This window comes from Canis aureus, chromosome 3, assembly GCF_053574225.1.
Source record: "Canis aureus isolate CA01 chromosome 3, VMU_Caureus_v.1.0, whole genome shotgun sequence".
In the NCBI taxonomy this organism is placed as follows: Eukaryota; Metazoa; Chordata; class Mammalia; order Carnivora; family Canidae; genus Canis; species Canis aureus.
The window spans coordinates 52,200,772-52,225,089 of record NC_135613.1 but is presented as its reverse complement, the minus strand read 5'-3'; the positions used below and the strand labels follow the sequence as shown (position 1 = coordinate 52,225,089).

Below are 24,318 nucleotides of genomic sequence, written 5' to 3'. Positions count from 1 at the left end.
AGTGCTGATTGAGGTGAGCAAAAAGAAATCTATGCCTGGACACACAATAATAGGACTACAGATTGATTATTTAAAAAAAAAAACAGAGAAATTTAAAATCAAGCAGAGGAAAAGATTACATATAAAAGAGCAATTTGGGGGACTGCTGGATGGTGCAGTGAGTTGAGCATCTGGCTCATGACTTCTGGTCAGGTTGTGATCTCGGGGTCATGAGATCGAGCCCCACATTGGGCTCTCTGCTTAGGACTCTCCCTCTCTGTCCCTCTTGCTCCCACTCTCAGGTTTATTTTAATTTTTTTTATGGTTTATTTCAGGGGGGAGCAGAGGGGGGCAGTAGGTCCATCTCATGACCCCCAGATCACGACCTGAGCCCAAACCAAGAGTCAGACACTCAACTCACTGCACCATCCAGGCATCCCAGTAAATCTTACTCTTTTATTTTTTTTAAAGAGCAGTTCAATTGAGAGCAGACCATTCATCAACCAAAATCAATGGCAGGCAGTAGTGGAGCAATCTCTTTAAGTATTGAGTGAAAATATATGAAACCTAGATTCTACGATGAACTAAGCCGTGATTTAAGAATAAAGGAAACATAAAGATATTGCAGGCAAAGAGGTAAAGTTACTACTTGCATATTCTCACTGAAAGAACTTTAGTTAAGGTGTGTGAAACAGGTTATGTCCAGAAGGAAGGAATGAAATGCAAGTAGCCAGGGAGCATAAAAAAGTTAAGTGAACACGGTGTTGGGTGTGAAAATTCTCTTTGTCCCTACCCATCTGAGGTTCTTTGAGTGGGGCCCTGCAAATTAAATTGACAAAACAGATCAACAGAGGAAAGCACACACATTTTATTAACAGGTGCAGTGCATACACAAGATGGAACTTGGTGATGAGTAACTCAGAGGCTGTTTGGAGTTTGGGCTTATGTACCACTTTGTACAAAAGAGCAATAATTTTGAGGGAAGTGACAAGGCAAACGAGAAGAAATGCGAGTTCCTAGGGTGGCAGATTGTGGGAAGGTAGATATATGGGGGAGCAAATGGAAGTGAAGGCTCATTCGTCAAGTTTATTAGGTAGGTTCCTGTGATGCCCTCTGGTGGAGGAGGCTCTAGGGTTGTCTGGTGATTGACTTCTGTCCTTCCTGGTAGAGAGGGCACGAGGACCAGCTTTACAGCCTGGGTCCTGCGTTTAGGGTGAGGGGAGTATCTGCTTCCTGTATCTGCTTCTTCTCGATTGCCTTCAGCTCAAAATAATCCTTATGCCAAAGTGGCTCTTTGGGGATGGCATAGTCTGCTACCCATTGATGTAAAGAAATATAAATAAGCATTGAATTAAAACATGAATTTGGAAAGACTTTAAAGCAAAGCAAAACAAATACTGGGAAATAATAGTGTTGGGAAGGGGATCGGTGTTTCAGGTTCTTTGCTTTTGGAAAGAAAGATAAAGGTGTGTTTTTGTGTAAAAGTGTGGGTTGAAGAGAAGCAAGAGCAACCACAGAAGGGATAGAATGCAGCACTTCGAAACTAGTAAAAGGATGAAAAGAGAAATAAATAACATAGGAAAAAAAAAAAAAACCCTTGGGACTGAAAGAGCAAAAAGCAAGCAAAGAGAAAACAAAATGAAGGTGTAAGGTAGGAACAATTACTGCTCTATGTCTGCAGTTGTAAAGGATGGAGCAAACTTGACTGCTCATAATATAATCACGGGCAGAGAAACATGCTCGCTGGTTGTGGGACTCACCTAAAACATAGTGACACACAGGAAGGCTAAAGGTGAAGGGATGAAGGACACCCAGGTAAAGATGACAGACTGAGCACAAGCATCTAATTTTGTTCCCTTCTGGGCACCTGGGTGGCTCAGTCTGTTGAGCATCTGCCTTCATTCAGATCACAATCTCCGAATCATGGAATCAAGCCCCACAACGGGCTCCCTGCTCATGGGGAGTCTGCTTCTCCCTCTTCCTCTCCTCCTGCTTGTACTCTTTCTCTGTTTCTATCTCAAATAAATAAAAATCTTAAAAAAAATAATTTTGTTCCCTTCCAAAATCCACTATGATAAAGGGAATGTTTTTCCCTTGAAAGACGTAAACCCAGAAAGGCATGAAAACAGGAGAGAAAGCAGAATTTTGTGAGCTGTGAAGCTTATGATAGGTAACTGACATAGCTGGTCTCAGAAAGTGGGACTCTGGAGCCAGAAGTAGGATATGCAGACAGCCAACATCATTTACATCCTGGAAATGCTTGCAGGCCAAGGTTGGTGGCATCAGGGATCTCTAGAAGAGCGAGTGGGTCTTTGGGGACTGTGAGGTGATCGAAGTTATGAATGTGTGTCACAAGCTAGTCCAGAACCACTTGGATAGCTCAAATCCAGCTCTGTTTTGTTTTAAAGATTTTATTTATTTATTTATTTATTTATTTATTTATTTATTTATTTATTTATTTATTTATTTATTTGACAGAGAAAAAGGGAGAGGGAGAGAGAGAAGCAGGCTCTCCACTGATCAGGGATCCCAATGTGGGGCTTGATCTCAGGACCCTGAGATTGTGATGTGAGCTGAAGGCAGACATTTAAGCCACTGCATCACCCAGGCACCCCTCAAACCCAGCTCTTATTCCCAGTTCTGGGAGACCCTCATGCCCTCAACCCCAACCCAGCATAAAAGTCTGGAGCTTTTTTTCTCTGGAGAGCATAAAGCAAAGCGTCCCCAGACTCTGGACACTGTGTAAGGGTATCATGCATTAACGTGACTAATGCCTACTGGATGCTGAGACTCTTCATCTCTCCCCTCCACTCTTGCGCCCCATAGGAAAGTAAGACCCACCTTCTCTGGCTAATGTGATCAGTGTAGAATTAAATATCCTGCTTAGCTATCAATCAATGTGTGGGTAGAGGGGAATGTCATGACATGCAGAGTGTCAAAAATTGGCATCATGCAGGCAGCTAAAGCAAGATGTGCTTCACAGTGGAGTGACCAAGAAAGAGGTAGACACAGGATATAGGAAATAAGATCTACCCAGTATAGGACAGAGGAAGAGAAAATCCCAGGAAATGGGGAAGGAAGTGTACAGGAAGATGACTGTGCCAAGGGATCAAAGGAAAAGTCGTTCAGATCGACACGCATCCAGGAGAGAAGAATTCAGGATGGAATTCATTCACAGCAAATGTGGTTCAGTATCCTTAATACAAAATAGTGGCAGAGGATTTGGGGTGCAGTCAGGTCTATAGATAATTAAACAAGCTAACCAAAGCAAGGCAGTTATTAACCAGAGAGGACAAATGTGTGGGAAAGATAGGTGATCACAATATCTGACCAGCCTAACTCTGAATAGCACATGGGGTCAAAATGTAGTGCAAATACTAAAGATATAAATAAATGCAGGGAGGGCAGGTGTAAAGATAGGTAAATTCTTATTTCCTTAGTTGGTAGTCAATAGCTAATGCTAAAAATTAAAAAAAAAAAGGCAGAGATTAACAAGTAGCATCAGGAGCATGGAGGTAAGTAATAGATGAATCAGATAAAAGACACCATTTCAAAAGAACAAAGATAAGCCCACAACCTGGAAGTTGACATTTGTAGAAAATTGGAAAAAGAATTTGAATCCCGTCTCCATGTACACACATATTTTTAAGTACATGTAAAGAACTCCCAACAAGTAAATTCAAATAGAGAGATCCTGGTTCAAAAAGAGTCAAAAAAATGTGACCAAGCACATCATGGAGGAGGGATCGTGAAATGGCCTGAAACACGAAAAGACATTCAGTCTCACCAGTAGCCAAGACATGCAAATTAAATCCAGGATGAGGTAATATTTTGCATCCGCCAGTGTGGCAGAAATTAAATACCTTACCAGTAGTGAGGTTGGCAAGAGCATGGAGCATTAGAAACTCTAGTCTGTGCTGCTGAGAGCAAAGCTGGGTTTTGCTTTGGAGAACAAGTATGTAGTAAGGTTCAGGGGATGCATATCTCATCTCCTTTGCACAGAAAAATTCTCACATGCAGACAGACCGTACACACATGGACCACGGCCCTGGACGTAAGGGCCTTGGTGATGAGAAGAAGGCTTAATAAATGGTGGAATGGACTTCCCTACACCAAAATGGTTTAACCTTGTGTGTATTGAGATGCATAAGCCCCAAAGATAATGATGCATGGAAAAAGCCAGCAGTAGGATAGATTCAGTGAAAATCCACTGATGTGAACGTTGAGTATCGGTATTACCTGTTGGATGTGAACACTTATATAGATTGTAAAAGTGTACACACAAGAATAGGAAAGGCTTTGGAATTACAGTGACAGTTACTTTTTATTGATTTGTAAAAACCTTTTACATGAGTTTCGGTTAGCCTGGTACCATGCAAAAGGAGGGCTGCTTGTATACCCATGTACCCACTTGGGGGTTTAACGTCTTTGAAATGATGCATCCTCTCGTCTCAGAATATGGCAGAGCTTTCTACACATTCAGGTCTTCTGTTATTTGCTTATTACAAATACACTTTCGTAATGGTTTTTCCACTCCAGTTTTCCACTGGATAATTGTTCATTCTATACAAGGTAAGTTGCCATGGCCCAGGAGGAGGAGTTATCTTTTTTTCTGTGAGAGCCTCCTGATTGAGTTTTTGGGATGAGTTGAGAGATGTTTGTGTGTCTATTATTGCTAATTTTCTAGCACTCAGGAAGCAATCGAAGCATTGGGTCTTACGGGCTTGTAGATTCAGCAAGTAGGAGTCTGTTCTCCCCACACCTCTCATAATCCCTTACACATTCCCTTCCCGGTAGGTCCTTCACATCATTTAAAAAATGTTTAATTTCGGAAATCAGAATGAACGAAACAAGTTGGGTAATGGGATGCCACGGCAATGGGCCAGTTTAGGAACACTGTCTCCTGAAAACTTCCCCAGCCGGGGGCTGTGGATGCCGGTGACCTCTTGCTCTGAGGGGTTTTCAGCGTGGCTTTTCCCCTCCTGTTGCAGGAAGATGCTGAAGCTCTGCGGAGAGACAGAGGACAAGCTGGCCCAGGAGCTGATCCACTTTGAGTTGCAGGTGGAGAGAGACGTGATTGAACCCCTGTTTTTGCTGGCCGAGGTAAGCCGCAGGGATGAGACAACCCTGGCCTGTGACACTGCTTCTCATTAGGAATCATTACTGCCCATGTGCATGGTTGGGATCCCCCGATGGGCAGCCCCCCTCACTGCTTGCCAGCTCCTTCTGTCACCCACACTCTTTTCTGTTGGCACTTGGCAAGGGGGGCGGTTCGATGCAAAGCTGCTGTGCCTCCTTCTCCCCCAGGGTCTGCATGCTATACCACCCCTGCCCTGCCCCTGTTTCTGGTCATCCGTGAAATGAACAGTAGCCTCTCCTCAGAAGGGCCTCTCTGTAGGGCCTCTTGCAGCTTATGTGTACATGGATCCTTTCTCTTTATTTTAATTCAATTTTATTATTTTTTACTGTATTATTTTTTATTTAAAAAAATTTTTTATGTTGAATCCAGTGTAACACATTATGTTTCATGTGTATAATATAGTCATTCAGCAGCCCCATACATTACTCAGTGCTCAACACGACACAACAAGCGTACTCTTAATCCCCCCTCACTTTTGATTCTTAAAGGATACCGAATAAAACTATGTTATTACAAATTCACCTTGATGTCGATGTGACGATCTGGCTAGCTTCAACCGAGTGAAATTTTGTCAAGTTAAGAATGGAAATGGTTTGGGGATTTTATTTACCTTGAACCCTGGACCTCCTGCCAGTTGCCTTGAATCGATCATGTAAGACCTCTCCAGTGCTGTCCCATAGAACAGCCTGCAGTGATGAAGATGCTCAGCATCCGCACAGTTTGCTAGCCACTAGCTACCTGTGGTTGTTAAGCTCTAGAAATGTGGTTAGTGTGACTGAGGAACCCAATTTTAAGTTTTATTTAATGTTTTTTATTCGAATTTAAAATGGGGTAGCCACAGGGAGCTAGAGGCTATCATATTGGACAGCATGGCCCTAGACCATGTCTGGATTCCTTCCTAGACTGCCCCCAGCACTTCTACATCCCCTGGTGCAATTTCTATGATAAGATGTATGGGCAAATAATTAACCAAGGTGCCTAAAGGTGTTCAAGGAGAAAATTCTATTTATGATGGTTTGGCAGCGATCAGCTCTAGACTTCTCAGATGCCGTCCTGGCCATTGCCCAGCCAAGAGCATGCATGAGAGCCCCTTTGCTCTTCCTAAAGGTGGTCTGGGGCCCCAGGCAAAGCCTGACGCAAACCCAAGGGATGTGTTTGACTTGGGTGCTGAGACTTGCTGGTTACCAACCAGATGTCTGGGTGACCCTCCAAGCTTTGCTTCTGGGCTCTCCAATGACTGGAGGAGCCACTTCTTCTCTTCCTTGTCAGAAATTGTTACCCTCTACAACATTATTCACCCCCACTCAGAAGATCTTCCTCATGCTTTTTCCTTCTATATAAAAGCCGTGCCCTGAGATGATTTTGGTTTTAGCATACAGCCAGTGTTCCCTTTTAAGTTCTCACTTCCTGCCCTGCTTGGGCTGAGCCTGGACACAAAAATCCCACACTGGGATGTTCAGGGAAGTCATTTTTAGAAATAAAAATATAAAAAGAGCATCCACATACAGCCACTGTGGAAGAACTTGTCATAACTGAGCAGAGCCATGGAAATGTTTATTTGGTATTTATTTTGGAAAAAAAAGTCTTACTTTATTTCGATAAAAATACATCCTGATTGCATTCCCCATTGGGTCTCAGGTCTCCTGAGACTAGGCCCCATCATCCCGCTGCTGTATGTTTTGAATTAGGTCTGTGTGTCAGTCCTTTCTGCTTTTCTCCCCACTTGTGGCCCTGGTGTTGTGGGCAGAGCTGCGATGGGGCTTGTATTTGCTGGCTGAGGTGGGAGCAAGAATGAGGCCAGGCATTAGGGAGCAGAGGAGTGCAGAGCCCCAAACAGGGTCTGGCTGATGGGAGGCCTGGCAGGCATCCAGCGAAGAAAGAGCAGAGGTTAGTTCAGGCCAAAGACTTGAGGGTTTCCTCTGGAAATAAGGACTCGGAAGCCTCCAGCATACTTGTTGGATGGCTGTCAGTAGTCCTTAAGAATTTATCTGGATTTGACTCTGTCCTGTAACCACAGGTGGAAATCCCAAACATTCAGAAGCAGAGGAAACATTTAGCCAAGTTGGTGCTGGACATGGATTCTTCACGAACAAGGTACAGAAAGGTTTCTTTGCTTTCCTCTTGCCTTCTTGGAAGGAATAGTGATCGTATTTGGTGGGGGGGGGGGGGGGGGGGGGATGCAGGTCGTGGGGAGGGGCATTTGTTGAGTGTGTTTTTATTCACTAAGTTTCTCTTAATACCCCCAAAGTACCAGGCACTGGAGGTAAGAGTCGTGAGCCAGAGGTGGGGGAGGGGGGGCGGTCCCTGTTCTCAAGGGGACTACATGTAGCCCAGTGCGGGAGATGGGAGACCCTAGGCCAAGTGAACCCGTGGCGATTTCAGGCAGCCGTAAGTCCTGTAAAGAAGGTAGCATGGTGCAGTTTTGGAAGACATTCATGGAGAAAGGGAAGCAACAATATTAGGTAGGTTAAAACAGAGAAGGCTTCTTAGAGATGACACATGATCTGAGACCTAAATGACGAGGAGGCAGCCATGCAGAGTTCAAGTGCAGAACTCTCCATGATAGCAGGAACAGCACATGCAAAGGCCCATGGCATGTGTGTGTGTGGGGGGGGCGGGGGTGGGATCAGGCTGCTATATTCAGGGTCCAGCACCAAGGCAGCATGGCTAGGGTAGGAACCAACAGGGGACATGGTAGGAGCTGAGATCAAAGAGACATGGTGGGTGGGGTGTTGGGTCTATAAGAAGGGGGCAATTTTCTGATTCTGGGGTCTGCCCACCTTTACCTGAAGCCAGTGATGTATCTCTCCCCTTTCTGTAGCCGCTCTCTGAGCCTGAGACCTTTATGAGGGAAGCAGCATTCTAGCTATGCTGCTCTCTTTGTGAAGCCTCCAGAAAGTACCTGTTACAGCAAGGGGGTCGCCAGAGGCACTGAGATGCCATTGACTCTGACCGCCACATGTCCTCATGGTGCATATATAACTTTCTAAATTCTGCAGCGGGGTGTGCAAAGTGAAGGAATGCAGGTTCCTGAATAAGAATATGGAAGGAACATTTTGGTTTTACCACAGGCTCTTTGCACATCGATCTTAATCCTCTCCTTACTGCTTTTTAATTTTCCTGAGGATAAGTAATAAAGTCAGAGTATAGGGATGTATTGGGGCTGAGAGATATAAGGTAGAGTCCTGAACTGGGAGTCAGAAGGAAAGGTGGTGAGATCCAGGTCACCTGTTTCCTAGACCTGTGAGCTTTGTCAAGTCAACCTCTGAGAGTCTCAGTTCAGTCACCTGCACACAAGTAGTAGCGCCATTGGTGGGTGGACGTGAGGAGGTTTTCTTGAGTGTCAGTTGAGGTCACATTCGTCACAGTACTTCCCAAGCGCTTTACAAAAAGAAGCTGCTGCCTTAACTAGTTGGGCCTTAACTAACTGGAATTCTGCATCTGGACTGATATGAAGTATAGGGCACTTCCCCCAAGACCGGGAATAGAACAGGTTAGGTCAACAGAAAAACAAAGATTTCTTTAGTTAATTTTGTGGAACTTCGATCTGCCCTAGTACTTTTGGACATCTGAACCCACACCTCTTACAAAAAGTTGATTCGCTTCCTCAAAATGAATCCATTTAAAGAATCTTAGAGCCCTATTCTAAGGTGAAAAGCACTACCCTTTGCTGTAAATGCCAGGTACACATCAAAGTGAACAGGATGGATTTTACATCCTGTTGCCTATGGAAGGAGGGCTGTGATCCCGAAGCTCATCTCCTTCTGTGAAGGAGGAAGAGGAGGAGGGAACGTGTCAGAGTTCTGACTCAGGACTGAAGCTCTCTCCTTAGCACCTGTGGAGGAAGACAGAGCAGGTTTCATGGGGCGTGGGGATTTGGTATCGCTGACTGTGGCACCCTCGGACCACGTCTGGTTGCCTTCCATGATGTCAGCATTCAAGGCCCACATCTGCGGAGTCACATGAAGAGTAAAGACCTGCTGATTGTCCCACTGTTAGGATGGTGGTGGTCACCTTGCTCTTGGGTTTGTAGAGTGATTTCCTTCACCATGGGGACCTGGTTCTTATCTCTGAGATCGCTCTGCCTCTGTAAGGGAAACCTGAATTTCCAGCAACAGAGCTTCTGGTCAGAAGGCCAGATGCTAGCATCAGGGCTTGTTGTTGCCACCTCTATGTACCTATTTTTGTTCAGTCTCCTCCCCCCCCCTTTTTTTTTTAAAGATTTTATTTATTTGTTCATGAGAGACACAGAGAGGCAGAGACATAGGCAGAGGGAGAAGCACGCTCCCTGTGGAGAGCCCCATGTGGGACTCAATCCCAGGACCCCGAGATCACGACTTGAGCTGAAGGCAGAACCTCAACCACTGAGCCACACAGGTGCCCCTGTTCAGTCTCCTTATGAGAGGGAAAGTAGGCAGGAGTCATGATCCATCTAGTCATGTGGTGCATTTTTAATGGTGACACTAAGTGGCGTATGGATTCCAAACCATAGAGAAGCATCATTCCAAACGTGTCTTCCATGATTTTAATGAATTCTTCTGCGTTCTCAGCTTATCATCTCTTGTATGTTGGGATTTGGCAAGGAAATCTCTGCCCAGATTTTGATGCTCCTAAACTTCAGCTGAGACCCTTGACAACCTTTGTCTTTTCAGAAGCCATCCCACCCCAATTTCCTGCCTTTCCCCTAACCCTTCCCCCTCCAGCTAACATGAGGACTGTATCTCGAGATACAGCAGAGACTGTAAGACCAACTGCTGTGCTATTGAATAGCAAGGATCATCAGCTGCTCTTTTGGAACAGTTGAGCTCTCCCTACCCAGCACCGCCACCCCACTTCCCATTGTGGTCAGTCAGCACACGTTAGTGTGTGTTCTTTGTGGGATCACCAAATGTTTCCTTCGTCCTTTTTTGCCCTCCACGAGTCACCCTCTCCAGAACTAAATGGCGTATCCCAGGTGGAGACATGCTTTTGATCATTATGACTGGATCTTTGAATTCTACTACAACTTGGGTGGATGCTGTCAAATCAGATCATTAATCCAATATTTAATTAGGTCTGAATCCAAGGTGTAATATTTGCTTCTATTTGAGTAAATCTGGCTTGCCTGCTTGAAAAGCCAATTATACCAGCCTTAATATCCTCAGACAAGACCAAAGCTTAAAAGCTGAGAAATAATAGATAAGGAGGCTGAAGGAAAACTCAAGCTTTATGCTGAATTAAAGATTGTGAATTGAATTGAATTGAACTGAATGATACACAAAAGTCTTTTATTTTTAAATTTTTTTATTTAAATTCAATTTGCCAACATACAGTATAACACCCAGTGCTCATGCCATCAAGTGCCCTCCTTAGTGCCCATCACCCACCCCCACCCCCTCACCTTCCCCCCTTCCATAATCCTTTGTTTCCCAGAGTTAGGAGTCTCTTATGGTTTGTCTTCCTCTCTAATTTTTCCTCCACTCAGTTTCCCTCCTTTCTGTTATAGCACAAATGTCTTTTCTGTGATAGGTTTGGTTTGGGAGTGGTTACAGAAGGAGCCCCCTTCCTTCCCAAAGTCTGTCTCTCTTTTTTTCTGAGCATATATCTCAAGATCAACCCTTCTGGGTCCAGGATACTTCACGTTTCTGCTGAATAGCTGTGAACTAAATTTCGCCCTTCCTCCCCAAATTGACAGGTGGAAGCCCTCACCCCTAATGTGACTATATTTGGAGGTAGGGCCTTTAGGAAGTAATCAAGGTTAAGTCAGGTCATAAGGGTAGGGCCTTGATCCAATTGGATTGGTGGCCTTAGAATAAGAGGAAGAGAGTGATTTCTTTCTCTTTGCATAGTCGCTTGGAGGAAAGACCATGTGAGGACAAGTGAGGAGGCAGCAAGAGAGCCTCCACCAGACCCAAACCCTGCCAGAACCTCAATCTGGGGCTTCCAGCCTCCAGAACTGTGAGAAAACGAATTTCTATTGCTTAAAGCCACCCAGTCTATGGTATATTGTGATGGCAGCCTGAGCAGATTAAGACACCTGCTTTCTTTGGAAGCAGGTGAACTGATTTAATAAAATGGGAGCACTTGGGGATGGATACTGGGCAGCTCGTGGAATTAAAGAAGTAGCTTATTAGGAGTGAATTCTGGAAATGTGGCAGATTTAAGTACCTCTGGGATGGACAGCAGAATCTTGTTGGGTCACAAGCCGTTCTCCACCTCCTGCCTCTCTGCATACAGACATCTTAGATCCAGTGTCTTCATGGTCCCTTGGGCTCATAGCTCCCCAGCACAACGCCTATTCCTTATGTTCTGATTCTGAAAGTACAGAGGAGAGGGTCCGTGTACCTTGATTTTGCTTCCATGCCACTTCCATGGCCTGTACGTTGGTCAAGGTGATGAAGGATGAGCATGGGCTTGGTTTGCATCAGGGACCCTCACCTGATCTGCTCATAGGTGAGGATTATGCAAAACTGTCAGCTTCCCAGGGCGCCTGGGTGGCTCAGTCGGTGAAGTGTCTGACTCTTGCTTTCAGCTCAGGTCCTGATCTTTCATGGGTCATGAGATCAAGCCCCCGCATCAGGCTCTGCACTCAGCAGGAGTCTGCTTAGATATTCCCTCCCTCTGGCCCTTACTCTGCTCTCTCTGTCTCTCTCTGTCAAATAAATAAATCTTAAACAATGATGACGATGACAACAACAACAAAAACCCAACCGAGCAGCTCCCTTTTGCCCACACATCAGAGTATGAGTAGGGCAAGGCCTCACAGATCAGAGGATGCCAATGACAAAGGGAAGGAGACTGGACAGATGAAATAATAAATGTCCCTCTAAAGGAACCTTCCTGTTTGCCTTCCAAAAATTCTTCTTTTCGACTTCCTGTTGCCCTGAACTCCTCTTGCATTTGCCCTCTTGACCCTTTTCCTGATCCCTAAAATTCCATACCCTTACTTCTGGCCCTTTTCTCTCCTTTATTAAAGGTGGTATTCCATCTCCACGTCCCCCAGGTCCTGTAGCAATGGCAACTTTCCCTGCAAATGATGATGTCACATCAGAGCTGAACTTTCTTCTTCGTTTTATTTTATTGTACTATTTTGTTTTATGTGAATTCAATTAATTAACATAGACTATTTACAAATTTCAAAGATAGAGTTTAGTTATTCATCAGTTGCACAAAGTACCCAGTGCTCCTTACATTCCATGCCCTCCTTCATGCCCAGAAGTTTCTGTTCTGCAAATTTTAAAGCTCAGACATCTTGGTGAGGAATCCCTCTTTCTTCTCTTGACGGAACAGGAAAATCCTTGTGTTTATTTGTAGAATAGATGTCTGACAAGGCCACCATACCTTGAAATTCATGATTAAGGAGGTCTCTTTTCTCAGCAGATTACTATCCATACACATTTTTCCATATTTTCCTTGCTATTTTACTGTTTGATTTCCATGATCTCATTTTGCATCTCATCACTATTTTGTAACCTCAAAGTAGGTTACTTCTCTATTGCAAAAAAAAGTTCCCTTTAAAGGGAGAGGAAAAACCTGTTTTTAAACTACCAAGGTATTATCTAAGGAGTAGAATTCAGGGGGTGGGGGGAAATAGAGGGAAATAGGAAAGAAAAGAATAACTTGGGAAGATGTCTTAATAGACACATTTTAAGTATATTCGTGGGTTTTTTTGTTTTGTTTTGTTTTGTTTTTTTTAAATCAAGCCCAGATCTTCGAAGCCATAAAAATCAGCATCTGTGGTCACTTTATTTTTTTCACATATATGTTGGTTCCTTGTTTTTTCTTCAGGTAGTATGAGCTACATGGTGGTTATAGCTTTAAATGTTTTTTTTAATTTGTTATTTGTTTTTAAGTAGGTTCCATGCCCAACGTGGGGCCTAAACTCGTGACCCTGAGATCAAGAGCCCCGTGCTCTATGAATTGAGCCAGCTAGGCGCCCCTGAGCTTCATCTCATAATCTACCATGTTCATTATCAGCAATCTAAATTACAGCCATGGCATCTTCTGTTTTATTTGACACACACACACACACACACACACACACACACACAAAGTCTTCACAACACTTTAATACTTTGTTTCAAATGGCTAAACCTGCGAGGTTTATTAAGTATATCATTTTTGACTGGCAAACCATTATGAGAAAGAACTACCCAGGAATTTTTCCTAATCCATATCTGTGAGTTTAGAGTGTCCAGCATCTTTGAATAGAATAGTTCCTTGCTAATTTGCCCTGAATTCTTCTCTCGGATGAGGAATAGTTCCCAAAACTTGTGTGTCCATCTCTGGACCTTCAAGCCAGCATGACATCCCAAAGCCTTTTTAAGCAATTTTCCTGTGAATGCATTTTTTAAAAATATTTTATTTTTTTGAGAAAGTGAGTATAAGTAGAAGCAGAGGGAAAGAGAGAATCTCAAGCAGACTCCTGCTGAGTGCAAAGCTTGATCCTGTGGGTGGGGCGAGGGGGTTGGGGGGTTCAGTCTCATGACCCCGAGATCATGACCTGAGCCGAAATCAAGAGTCTGAAGTGTACCCGACTGAACCACCCAGGTGCCCACCCTCTGCCACTGTGAATATATATTTTTTAAGTAACACAGAATCCTTTATTTTGTTCTTTTTTTGCTAATAGCAAACCCTCATCAGGAGGGTTCACATGACAGTTCGCAGCTTCTTTTATCAATTGAGGTAGGGCAGCACCTGCACCAGGGTCCCCTTCCACTTCCCTTCAGTGTCCCTCCTGACTTCCAGAGCCTGCAGTCAGGAATCAGGTGTTAGCTTTAGCTGCCCTTTGTCACCCTGGTGACACTATTGTTTTTCTTAGGGCCATGAAGTGTTTGTGCATCTCATATCCCAGTTACAAGTAAGAAATAAAGGATTGACTAGTTTTTTTTTTAAAGATTTTATTTATTTATTCATGAGAGACACAGAGAGAGGCAGAGACACAGGCAGAGGGAGAAGCAGGCTCCCTGTGGGGAGCCCAATGTAGGACTCGATCCTAGGGGGAATCATGACCTGAGCCAAAGGCAGATGCTCAACCACTGAGCCACCCAGGGACCCTGGGTAGACTAGTTTTTAAGATAATGACCCATTTGACTCAGTGCTCTTACTCCACGGCCCCCATGAGCCGTTGAATTTACAGACTCCATGTAACCAGAACCTATTGTGGATCCCTGCATTTGTACTTCTCCATGGAACTTTCCAGAGCAGCATCTTCCAATGACCGGTGTTCTCCATGCAAAGTTGAAGGAAATAAGATAAATGCAGTATCTGAATGTTGATAGGAGGCTTTTTGTGCTGGCCAGTGGAGATTATTTTTGGAGTTTTCAGATTAATTTACATTCTCTTCTGCTCCTCTCAGCTGGTACCCATGGTTGGATTCAGCCAGATTGGCGAGCGTCTCTAGACTCAGAGCCCACGGGACGGTCAGGGAATGTTGATGGCAAGCTGGGGGGATGCCTGCTCCATCCCAAGGGACAGCTGAGCCCCTGCGTCCAGCCACAGCTGCCCTCCTTCCCCCTGGACAATGTTTGTAACCCCCGTTCCTGTTCCCACAGTGCTCCGGGGGCTCTCTACCTGTCTCACGCCTCTCTTCTTTTCCTCCTGTTTTCCATCAGGTGGCAGCAGACTTCCAAATCTTCAGGTTTGTCCAGTGGCTTACAACCTGCGGGTGCCAAAGCCGATGCCCTCAGGGAAGAAATGGAAGAGGCTGCCAACAGAGTGGAGATTTGCAGGGTACCCCCCACCTCTTTGCTTCTCTTTACCGGGACAAATGGGGAGGGGTGGCACTGAAAGAGTCCTTCTTTCTTCACTGGTGTTGGACTAAAACCCTAAGCGTGAGCTCTGGATGAGCTGAATGTCACCAAGCTTGCCCACTAGCATCTCCAGAGGCTGGGATGAGCCTTAAGAATTGGGGCTTGGAGGCGGCCTCAATGAGTAGGGAGTGCAGCAGTGGGTTAGCACCAGGGTTCCTGCATGGCAGGCACAGAAGAAATGGCCTCAGTGTCTCTGTGAAGCTTTTGTAAGGCATCTGAGTCCCACAGAATGGAGTCAGAACAGTCGAGAATTTAGACAGTAGACCAGCCTTGACTCTCTGTAGATGGTAAATGGTTTTATCTTTTTGTTCACCTCGTAATATTCCCTGAGTCCCTTAACCAATCTCTTGCCTCTGGGGACGTCCTCAGCTGTGAACTTGAAATGCTGACCAGGGAGATAGGGAAAAGAGGAGTTCCCACTTGTCAAGAGAGAACTGCCTCATTCTAAGAAATCCATGGCTCTGAACTCAGGAATGTCAGATGCCCTTTGTTGCACCTGTTCAGATGTTTCCCATCTTGGCCACAGATGTTGCATGGAGCAAAACTAGCAAGATAGCATTCATGATACCCCGTGTGTACGTGCATCCATATGTCTGTTGCTGTTTAGATCCAAGGAATGAGGAGATCCAATTCCTGTTTCTGGAAGTCGGCTGGGTACCCACCTGTTGTCTTAATCTCATATGGTTTTAAAAGAGCAGAGCCACTTTGCGTGCACACATCTCTGTTCTTTGTGGCTTTTTCTGATCTTGTCAGCTTGCCCACTGGCTTATCTCTGCATGAGTGGCTTCAGCCTTGCATTCAGGTGACATTCAGGGGCTGATAGAATTGCTCTCCAGAATTAGAAACACTGACAAGTTGGTAAAGAATTCATGACCTCTCCGCCTACGGTACTATGGGAATCAGGCAAAGTAAGACTTCGAAACACTTCATCAGATCCAAGATTCATCGTGAGTACAGCTGATTTATCATTTGAGCTGTGGTGTCAATGGCAAATACCTAGCTGGTGCCATTCACCAAGTGTAACAATCACACCAGTTTCACTTTTACTCTGTGTGGTGTCTATCCATGCTACCCATGTGGTGTCTACCCATGTGTTCTTTAGTTAAGAATTCTATTTCTTAGAAAATTATGCTGTAACAGACGAGAGACAGTGGTCTAGAGGGGATACGGGATATGACTCTCCAAGTGCGTCAGAACGGAAGTTTAATACACTGTTCTGCAGCTTTTTACATCTGCTATCTTTACCAAAAAACATGTTCACAGATTAAAAAAGTAATGCATTTCACCATAACCAGTGAAAAAGTATGAAAATATATCAAGAAAAATATCAGTAATAGCCCCCCATTCCTGCCCAGCAACCCCTCTGGGGTTGTTTCCAGAGAGGATGACCAGATACCCCTCCTCACCAATATTGGTTCAGAATTATTGTTCATGGTGCCACTCTATTACATGCCCATTGGCCATAAAAGATGAGGAGGCCAGTTGTAGACTCCCACCTCTTTTTTTCATAACATACACACTCGTCGAGTGTTTTCCCAGTTACTTGTTTTGTTTGTATGTGTGTTTATAGAATAGTTAGTTCTCTTGTTCATATTAATTTACCAGTTGCTTTTCTCAATCCATCCTGGATATCTCTCCAGGTTAGTAGCTATACATCTAATGTAATCTTTTTAATAAAGTCCATATTATTCCATCGTGGGGACATATATACACCCGACTTGTGTAACATTTTTCCTGTTGATGGATACTCAAACTAGTATGTTTTGTTTTTTGCCATCACCAGAAGTAATATAATACAGTCAACATCTTTATATTCTTATGCACTGGTAATTTTTTTTATATGATAGCTGCTCCAAAGTGATATTTTTAGATCAAAGACTCTACATTTTAAAGTTTAATAGATAGTGACAGTTCACTTCCCTAAGAAGGAAGTACCAGTTCACATTCCCACCAGCAATATACAGAATTGCACGTTTCCCCACATCTTTCTCTGTGACATATATTGTACCTGTTTTCAGCTTTTGCCAGTCTGCTTTTTTGGGGGGGAGGGGATAAAGCTATCTTATCTCTATGCTACTGTAATTTTAATTTCCCTGAATATTAGTGGTGCTGAGTATACCTTTGTGTCTTTATTGGCTAGTCTTCAGATATGCATAGACATTGCCAGGTTGGTAAATTGCCTATTTGTCTTGGTAACTGGACTGACATTTCTGTTTTTCTTAAATATCAATTTATATAAGTTCTCTGCATTGGGGTATTACACGTTCTTCTGTCTGTCGTGTTGCAGATCATTTTTTCGAGTCTGCTATTTGTCACTTTTTTGATGTCTGCCATTAAAAAACTTGTTTATATGCATGTATTCCTTTGCATGGGAAATGGTTCCAGGGATCTTCCACTAAGGTTAAAGCATTTGGTGTGGTCTGTGTTTTGACTATGGGACGTTCCAGCAGGGGTGCAAATTATTCTAATTTGTATTTCCCTTATGCTGTAAGATGATGAACATCTTTTCATATGGTTACTTGCCATCTGTATTTATACTTCGGTGATATGTCTGTTCAGATCTTTTGCCCACTTTTAAAGTGGGTTGTTATTCAGCATTGGGGTGTTTAATCTCCAAGTATTGGGGGGTTTTCCAGCTCTATTTCTGTGATTTTATTTCTGACTCAATTGTATGGTGGTCAGAGAGCCAACACCATATGATTTCGATTCTTTTAGATTTGTTAAAATATGTTTTATGGCCCATGATGTGATCTCTCTTAGTAGACATTCCTCGTGAGCTTGGGAAGAATGTGTATTCTGCTGCTGTTGGATGACGTAGTCTGTGGTTGTCAGCTCTGTCTAGTAATGGATGGCGCCGTTGAGTTCAGCTATGTCCACAACCACTGTTCTGTCTATTGGATTTGTCCATTTCTGATGGATGGTGTTCAAGTCTCCAACGATGATAATGGATTCCTGTATTCGTCCTTCCAGTTCTGTCACTTTTGCCCCATGTACTCTGATGCTTTCTTGTCAGGTGCATACACACAAAGGATTATTACATCTTGTAGAATGATCCCTTTAGCATTGATGTTGTCCCTCTTTATTCCTGATAATTTCTCTTGCTCTGTATTCCAGTTGCTGTGACATAGAGGCCACTCCCACATTCTCTTCATTAGTGTTAACAGACTGTCTTTTTCCATCTTTTTTAAAGATTTTATTTATGCATGAGAGACACAGAGAGAGAGGCAGAGACATAGGCAGAGGGAGAAGCAGGCTCCCTGTAGGGAGCCCGATGCAGGACTCGATCCCAGGACCTTGGGATCACTACCTGAACCAAAGACACACAACCACTGAGCCACCCAAATGTCCCTCTTTTTCCATCTTTTTACTTTTAATCTGTACATATTTTTACACTGAAAGTGGTTTTCTTGTCACTCTCATATAGTTAGGCTGTGGTATTTGATTCACTCTGACAATCTCAGTCTTTTAATTGGTGGATTTTTATTGTTGTTTAAACAATTATTGAATGTAGTTGGATTAATATCTATCATAATTGTTCCTGTTTTCTACTTGTTGCCCTTATTCTTTACTGTTTCTGCCTTCAGGTTTTCTACCTTTTGAGGTTTTATGTTAGCATTTCATATGGTTTTCTTTCTTTCTCAGCATATCACTTATACTTTTTTTTTGTTGTTGTTGTTGTTGTTTTGTTTTGTTTTAGTGGTTGCCTTAGAGTTTGTAGTATACATTTACAACTAAGCCAAGTGGACTTTGGAATAGCTAGATACCATTTCATATATAGTGCAAGTATCTTTTAGTAACAAAATATCCCTGGTTCCCTCCACTGGCTTGTACATAAGCAGACATAAGGACAGGTGTGTTTATATGAATGTATCAATATATTCATGTGTGTGTATCTGAATACATGGATACATTGACATATATGTGAATACATTATTGCTATCATTCTCAATAAACTTATCTTTTCAATTAAGAATAAGAAAAATAAAAGTTTTAGGGACACTTGGGTGGCTCAGTGGTTGAGCATCTGCCTTTGGCTCAGGTCATGATCCTGGGGTCCTGGGATCAAGTCCTACATTGGGCTCCCCACAGGGAGCCTGTTTCTGTCTCTGCCTGTGGCTCTGCCTCTGTCTCTGTGTCTCTCATGAGTAAATAAATAAAATCTTTAAAAGACAAAAAAGAAAAAAGTTTTATCCTAGTTTCACTACCCATTCTCTGATGCTCTGCCTCTCTTTGTGTGGGTCAGAGTTTCTGACCTATATCTTTTGCATTCTACCTTAAAGAACTTTCTTTTAGCATTTCTCATCAGACAGCTCTATGGACAACAAATTCTGTAAGTTTCTTCAAGTCCCTTTAGAAGGTAATTTTGTAGGGTACAGAATTCTAGGTTGGCGGGTTTTGTTCTTGTTTTGTTGTTCTTCTCAACACTTTAAATATTTTACTCCACCCTCTTCTGGCTCACATGGTTTCTGAGGTGAGGTCAGATGTAATTCTCATCTTTGTTTTTCTCTTGGTAAATGTTTTTAACCTCTGACTTCTTTCAATATTCCTTATTTTTTATTTTCTGAAGTTTGAATATGATATGCCCAGGTGTCATGTTTTTTTCTTTTTTAACCAGAAGCCCTAATTTCCCAAGTCATTATTATCTTGCTAATACTTTTAAATTTAACTGTAAGGAAATACATAACCAAAATTCATTTTAAACTACAGAATATGTCCTAAGGAAATAATCAAGAGATGGATGCACACCTGTGTGAACAAATGCTTTTCAAGTGTTGTTATACTGAAAAATTAGAAACCCAATATCCAGCAATAGACACATGATCCAGCCACATATTAAATATCATGTGACCACTAGAAAGAGTGTTTATCTGGGGGGGTAATGAGCTGCAAAACAGTCTGGTTCGATTTTTGTAAACCAAGCAATCATATGAAACATATGACTGATTAAAATAGATACAAAATGAACAGACATCCTGGTGTTTCCAGCTTATCTCTGGTGATGGGGTTGCAGGTGAACTTGATTATTTACTCTCTTTTTCTGAGTGTAGGTTAGTTGCAAAATCACAAAACAGATGATTTTTGAAACACATTAAATTCTGGTGATTCTTGATGTCATTTTTTTTTCTTTATAAAGAAAATTCACTAATGATTTAGAGACATGGAAATTGGATTTAGTGTCCACTTTTATTTCTGACTTGCAGTGCAGCTTATTTGGGATCCATATTGTTAACTCAGTAAGACAGTAATCTAATTATACCTTTGAAAAACCCTTTGGTGTTCCTGAGGGCACTCACAGACAAGACAATCTGTCTGACTTTTCTAAGATCATCTTTTGGCAAAGCTCAAATGCTGAGTCATTGACAGTGTATTTAGCGTGACATTTAGTCTTTCGAGGTGGGGGGAGTCCCTCCCTTTTCTCCGTCTACCAAGCCATACTGACCCTTTGTGTTTTCCCTGACTTGACATACCTCCCTCACAATGGCTAGTGATGGATATCTCCTGGCCGAAGTGGCTGTGGGGATGACAGACGAAGTTGATTCCTCTAGAACCTTTGCTAGATTTAGCAGCCCAACAAAGGCTTTCACTGCAGGGATGCTCTAGTGAGGATGAGCTGAGGCTTAGAACACATTTTATGCCTAGGGAAAGGTACCATTTCTGAGCCTGTGTTTCTTCATCTCTTACAACAGCGAAACACATTTAAGATGGTGGAGGCCAGACCTGATAAGATCCTCGAACTCTTGGTAGCTAATTGGGAATTCAGCACTTAAGCTAAGAGAGTTAGATGAGAACTCCATGTAACATTGTGCCTGGCACCTAGACTGTTCCCAACGAATGTTAATTCATTTTCCCCCCTCTTTCTTCTCTCTTTGAAACTGGACCAAGTGTAGCATTGATTAACCTGTGCTTAAAGCTCTCCAGAGAACAGATTTCCCTTTTAACTCCATACCTTGGGTGCAAGAACTCTTTCCCACTCTTTACCTGTCAAGGATACTAGAAAAGTAAACAGATTGCTGCTCACATCGCAGTGCTCTGAGAATAGCTTCACACTGGCAGCTGGAGGGGCTGAGGGTTATGGGGTTGGTGCAGAATGTTTGAGGGTTCCATGAATCAGGCTCCTCCTGAAGTGTGTAGTTGCTTGCTTGAATTCATTCAACATCTGGATCAGCTTTCTTGTGCTGTTCTCACATCTTCCTCAACTCTTACATCACAGATTCTTCTCAACGAAGCATCCCTTATAAAGATCTCCTGCCCTAGGCTACCAAACAGGGAGGACATTTAGGGATCACCTGACTTGTGCCAACAAGGTCCAAGACATGGCATGCCAAGAAACATGGTTAGTGACAGAGTCTACATCCTTCTCAGGATGTACTTTTATTGGACCTCGCTATGGACATGAAACCAAACTATTTTCGGAGGAATAGTTTCAGATGCCATGTTATGTCATTGCCTCCCTGATCCCAGAGAGAGCTGGGTGGTGGAGGACAGTTAACACCAGGAAATTTGCCCATGACCTTGACTAAATCCTGGTTTTCCCAAATTATGAATCAGCAGCCCTCCTTTGAACCTGCCCATCTCTTATCTGATTTTCCCCAAATTGGTGTGTTTCCACCTATTTCCCACATGGTTGTGATTGGCCACTCAGTACTGGGGATGAAGGACAGCAAAGCAGTACAGCCATCAAGGAGAGGAAATGGTGGACCATTTCAGGAGTGGTAGCATAGGATGCAGAGACGTAGGGAAGTAATTTGCACATCACTCCCCCACACCAGCTTTCCTGACTCTGGACGTGGTTCATGTGTTACAATCCCCAGGGGAAACTGCTGGCATAGGTGCTCTCTCCACACTTACTCATTCCCCAGAGTCATGGTTGGGAAACATGGGAATGTCCAAGAGAAAAGTCTTGTGACATGTTGGGACTTATTAAAAATGAGATTAAACAGCAGCAAAGCCTCTTGCTTCTGTGATGTCTAGACTCATGTGTTAGCGGCTCGATTGTTCTGTGTTTTACCTTGGTTGTGCATTTTACCTTCCACAGGACCAGCTATCGGCAGACATGTACAGTTTTGTGGCCAAAGAAATTGACTATGCAAACTACTTTCAAACGGTAAGGGTCCGGGAAGGTAAGAGCACTTACTGTCTGTTCACAAGAGCCAGGGTGTGGATGGGAAAGAATGTGGCATGGAACCGAATGGCCCTTGGTGGAGCAAGCCATGGGATAGAGTACAGTTTTTAACTGTTTTGTGTCTGAATAAATCTGGTCTTCTACTTCTCCTTGTATGGATTTCTCTACAAACGTAATAATAAAACTCAACCTATCCATGAGGATTATTGCCACTCTGTGGTCTGTGGCAGTGGTTCTCAACCAGAGGTGATTTTATCCTCTCTTCCAGTGGATCTTCAGCCATGTCTGCAGGCACTTTGGGCTGTCACCACTAGGGGAAGGGCATTTAGGGAGAATAGGTCAGGGACACTGTTAAGTATCCATCCTACAATTCACAGAACAGTCCCCTACAGCTAAGAATGACTCAGTCCCAAATGTCATTTGGGCCGAGGTTAAAAAACCTGGGTCTGTCATAAACAAGAAACTTGGGGAGAAGAAGCCAACCCCGCCCGCAGTCCGTAATTGTCTCTCATTTCGATTTTGGCCAAAGACAAGGACAAGTAAGTAAAGGATGATTAATGTAGCCTGTATGCCTGTCTCTCCTTGATGAGAGCAGATTTAGACCGTCGAGAAACAGGATCTGAGTCATCCATACTTGAATAATCAGGTCCAAATAATTAAGACCCTGGCTCTTTACCAGGGAAAGTGCAAGGCAAGTAAAAAACCAAACCAAACCAAGCCAGCAATAATTTGAAAAACTAATAAATAAATAACTTGAGAGAAAAAAATACAAATTAAAAATCCAGTTAAGATCACCTGCCTTTAAAGCTGGAGACAAAACTCAAACCTTACATGAACTGGGGAAGTGATGGGATAAGGAAAGTAAGGAGGAGAAATCCTGAAAATTTTTAAAATTATAATTGTGGCAGAAGTGCCCTGGGCCTGGTAATAGTCCCCCCAGTGCTGTGACCAGTGAGTGGTCCAGACCTTCAGAGACGTTCCTCTGACCCTAAAAAAGAACTGATAAGCATTCCTTCCAGCCCGGAAAGTTTGTTTTAAAATAATAGCACTTTCTCAAGTATATTCCACTGGGTATATTTACAGAGATAATATTTTAGAATTTCTGGAACTAATGACATTTTTGACATTCCAAGTCTTCTCTTGGACTGCCGGCTTGGCATTTATGTACCATTTATTTCAGTGCTCCGATTTTTTTTTTTTTTTTTTGGTTTAATTCTTGATAGTTTCTAGTTATTTTACTTAGATATAACTGTAAACAAGCCACGCCAAGCATTTAAACAGAGCGATTTCCTCCCCTTTCCCTCACACGCACCCAGTTATGGGGGGGGGGTTCTGAACAGAAATGGCAGACCTGTTGCTTACTGGGGTTCATCTGCTCTTGTTAACATTTCAGCAGCTGTTTTTTTTTTTTTTTTTAAGATTTTATTTATTTACTCATGAGACACAGAGAGGCAGAGACACAGGCAGAGGGAGAAGCAAGCTCCCTGTGGGGAGCCCGATGTGGGACACGATCCCAGGACCCCGGGGTCATGCCCTGAGCTGAAGGCGGACGTTCAACCAGTGAGCCACCCAGGCGTCCCTCAGCAGCTATTTTAGTAGTGAGATGATCAAAACAGACTAATTGAGAGAATTGGGTGTTCAGGCTGCATCACTAGAGTCAGAACAATTGAATTCCCAAAGTACTTGATGATTGTGGATCAAGCCACACATTTTCTGATCACATATATTCAACACACTTGCAGAAACAAAGATCATATACAGCCTAGCATTTAGCTCTGTCTTCTAGACAAACTCAGTTTTTTTTCTTTTTTAAGATTTATTTATTTACTTGAGAGAGAGAGTGCACATGTGTGCACTCAGGGCTGGGCGGAGAGGGGAAGAGAGAGAATCCCAAGCAGACTCCACGCTAAGTGCAGAGCCCATCACGGGGCTCGACCCCACAGCCCTGAGATCATGACCTAAGCTGAAACCAAGAATTAGACACTTAACCAACTGAGCCACCCAGGTACCCCTAGGCAAACGGATTTCTGAGTGTTCCCCATTTATATTTTCCTGTTGCACTTCTCTGCGTAGCTTTGAGGATGGGGTGGGAGGCAAGGTAGGTTCGCAGTGAAGGCAAGCCATCTGTGTCAGGCTCCAGCCAGGGGAGGTCCCCTCATCCTTAGTGGCTCTCCTGCCTCCCAAACATCCAGTTGTGGTGACTGCTTTGCTCCAGAGGCTGAGGAGGAAGCATGCTCAAGGCATCATTTTCGGTGGACTGGGAGAGAGCAGGGGCCTCCCCCTCT

General features: G+C 43.4%; 1 protein-coding gene across 6 annotated transcripts in view; it reads left to right on the top strand.

Moving 5' to 3' along the window:
• ARHGAP44 (Rho GTPase activating protein 44) overlaps positions 1 to 24,318 on the top strand; it is a 168,627-nt gene that overhangs the window by 105,232 nt on the left and 39,077 nt on the right. For all 6 annotated transcript variants that reach the window (XM_077892591.1, XM_077892590.1, XM_077892594.1 and 3 more), the window contains 4 exons: positions 4,971 to 5,082; positions 7,137 to 7,213; positions 14,713 to 14,830; positions 21,947 to 22,015. In XM_077892591.1, coding sequence (XP_077748717.1) covers positions 4,971 to 5,082; positions 7,137 to 7,213; positions 14,713 to 14,830; positions 21,947 to 22,015 — 376 coding nt within the window. The remainder of the gene's footprint in view (positions 1 to 4,970; positions 5,083 to 7,136; positions 7,214 to 14,712; positions 14,831 to 21,946; positions 22,016 to 24,318) is intronic.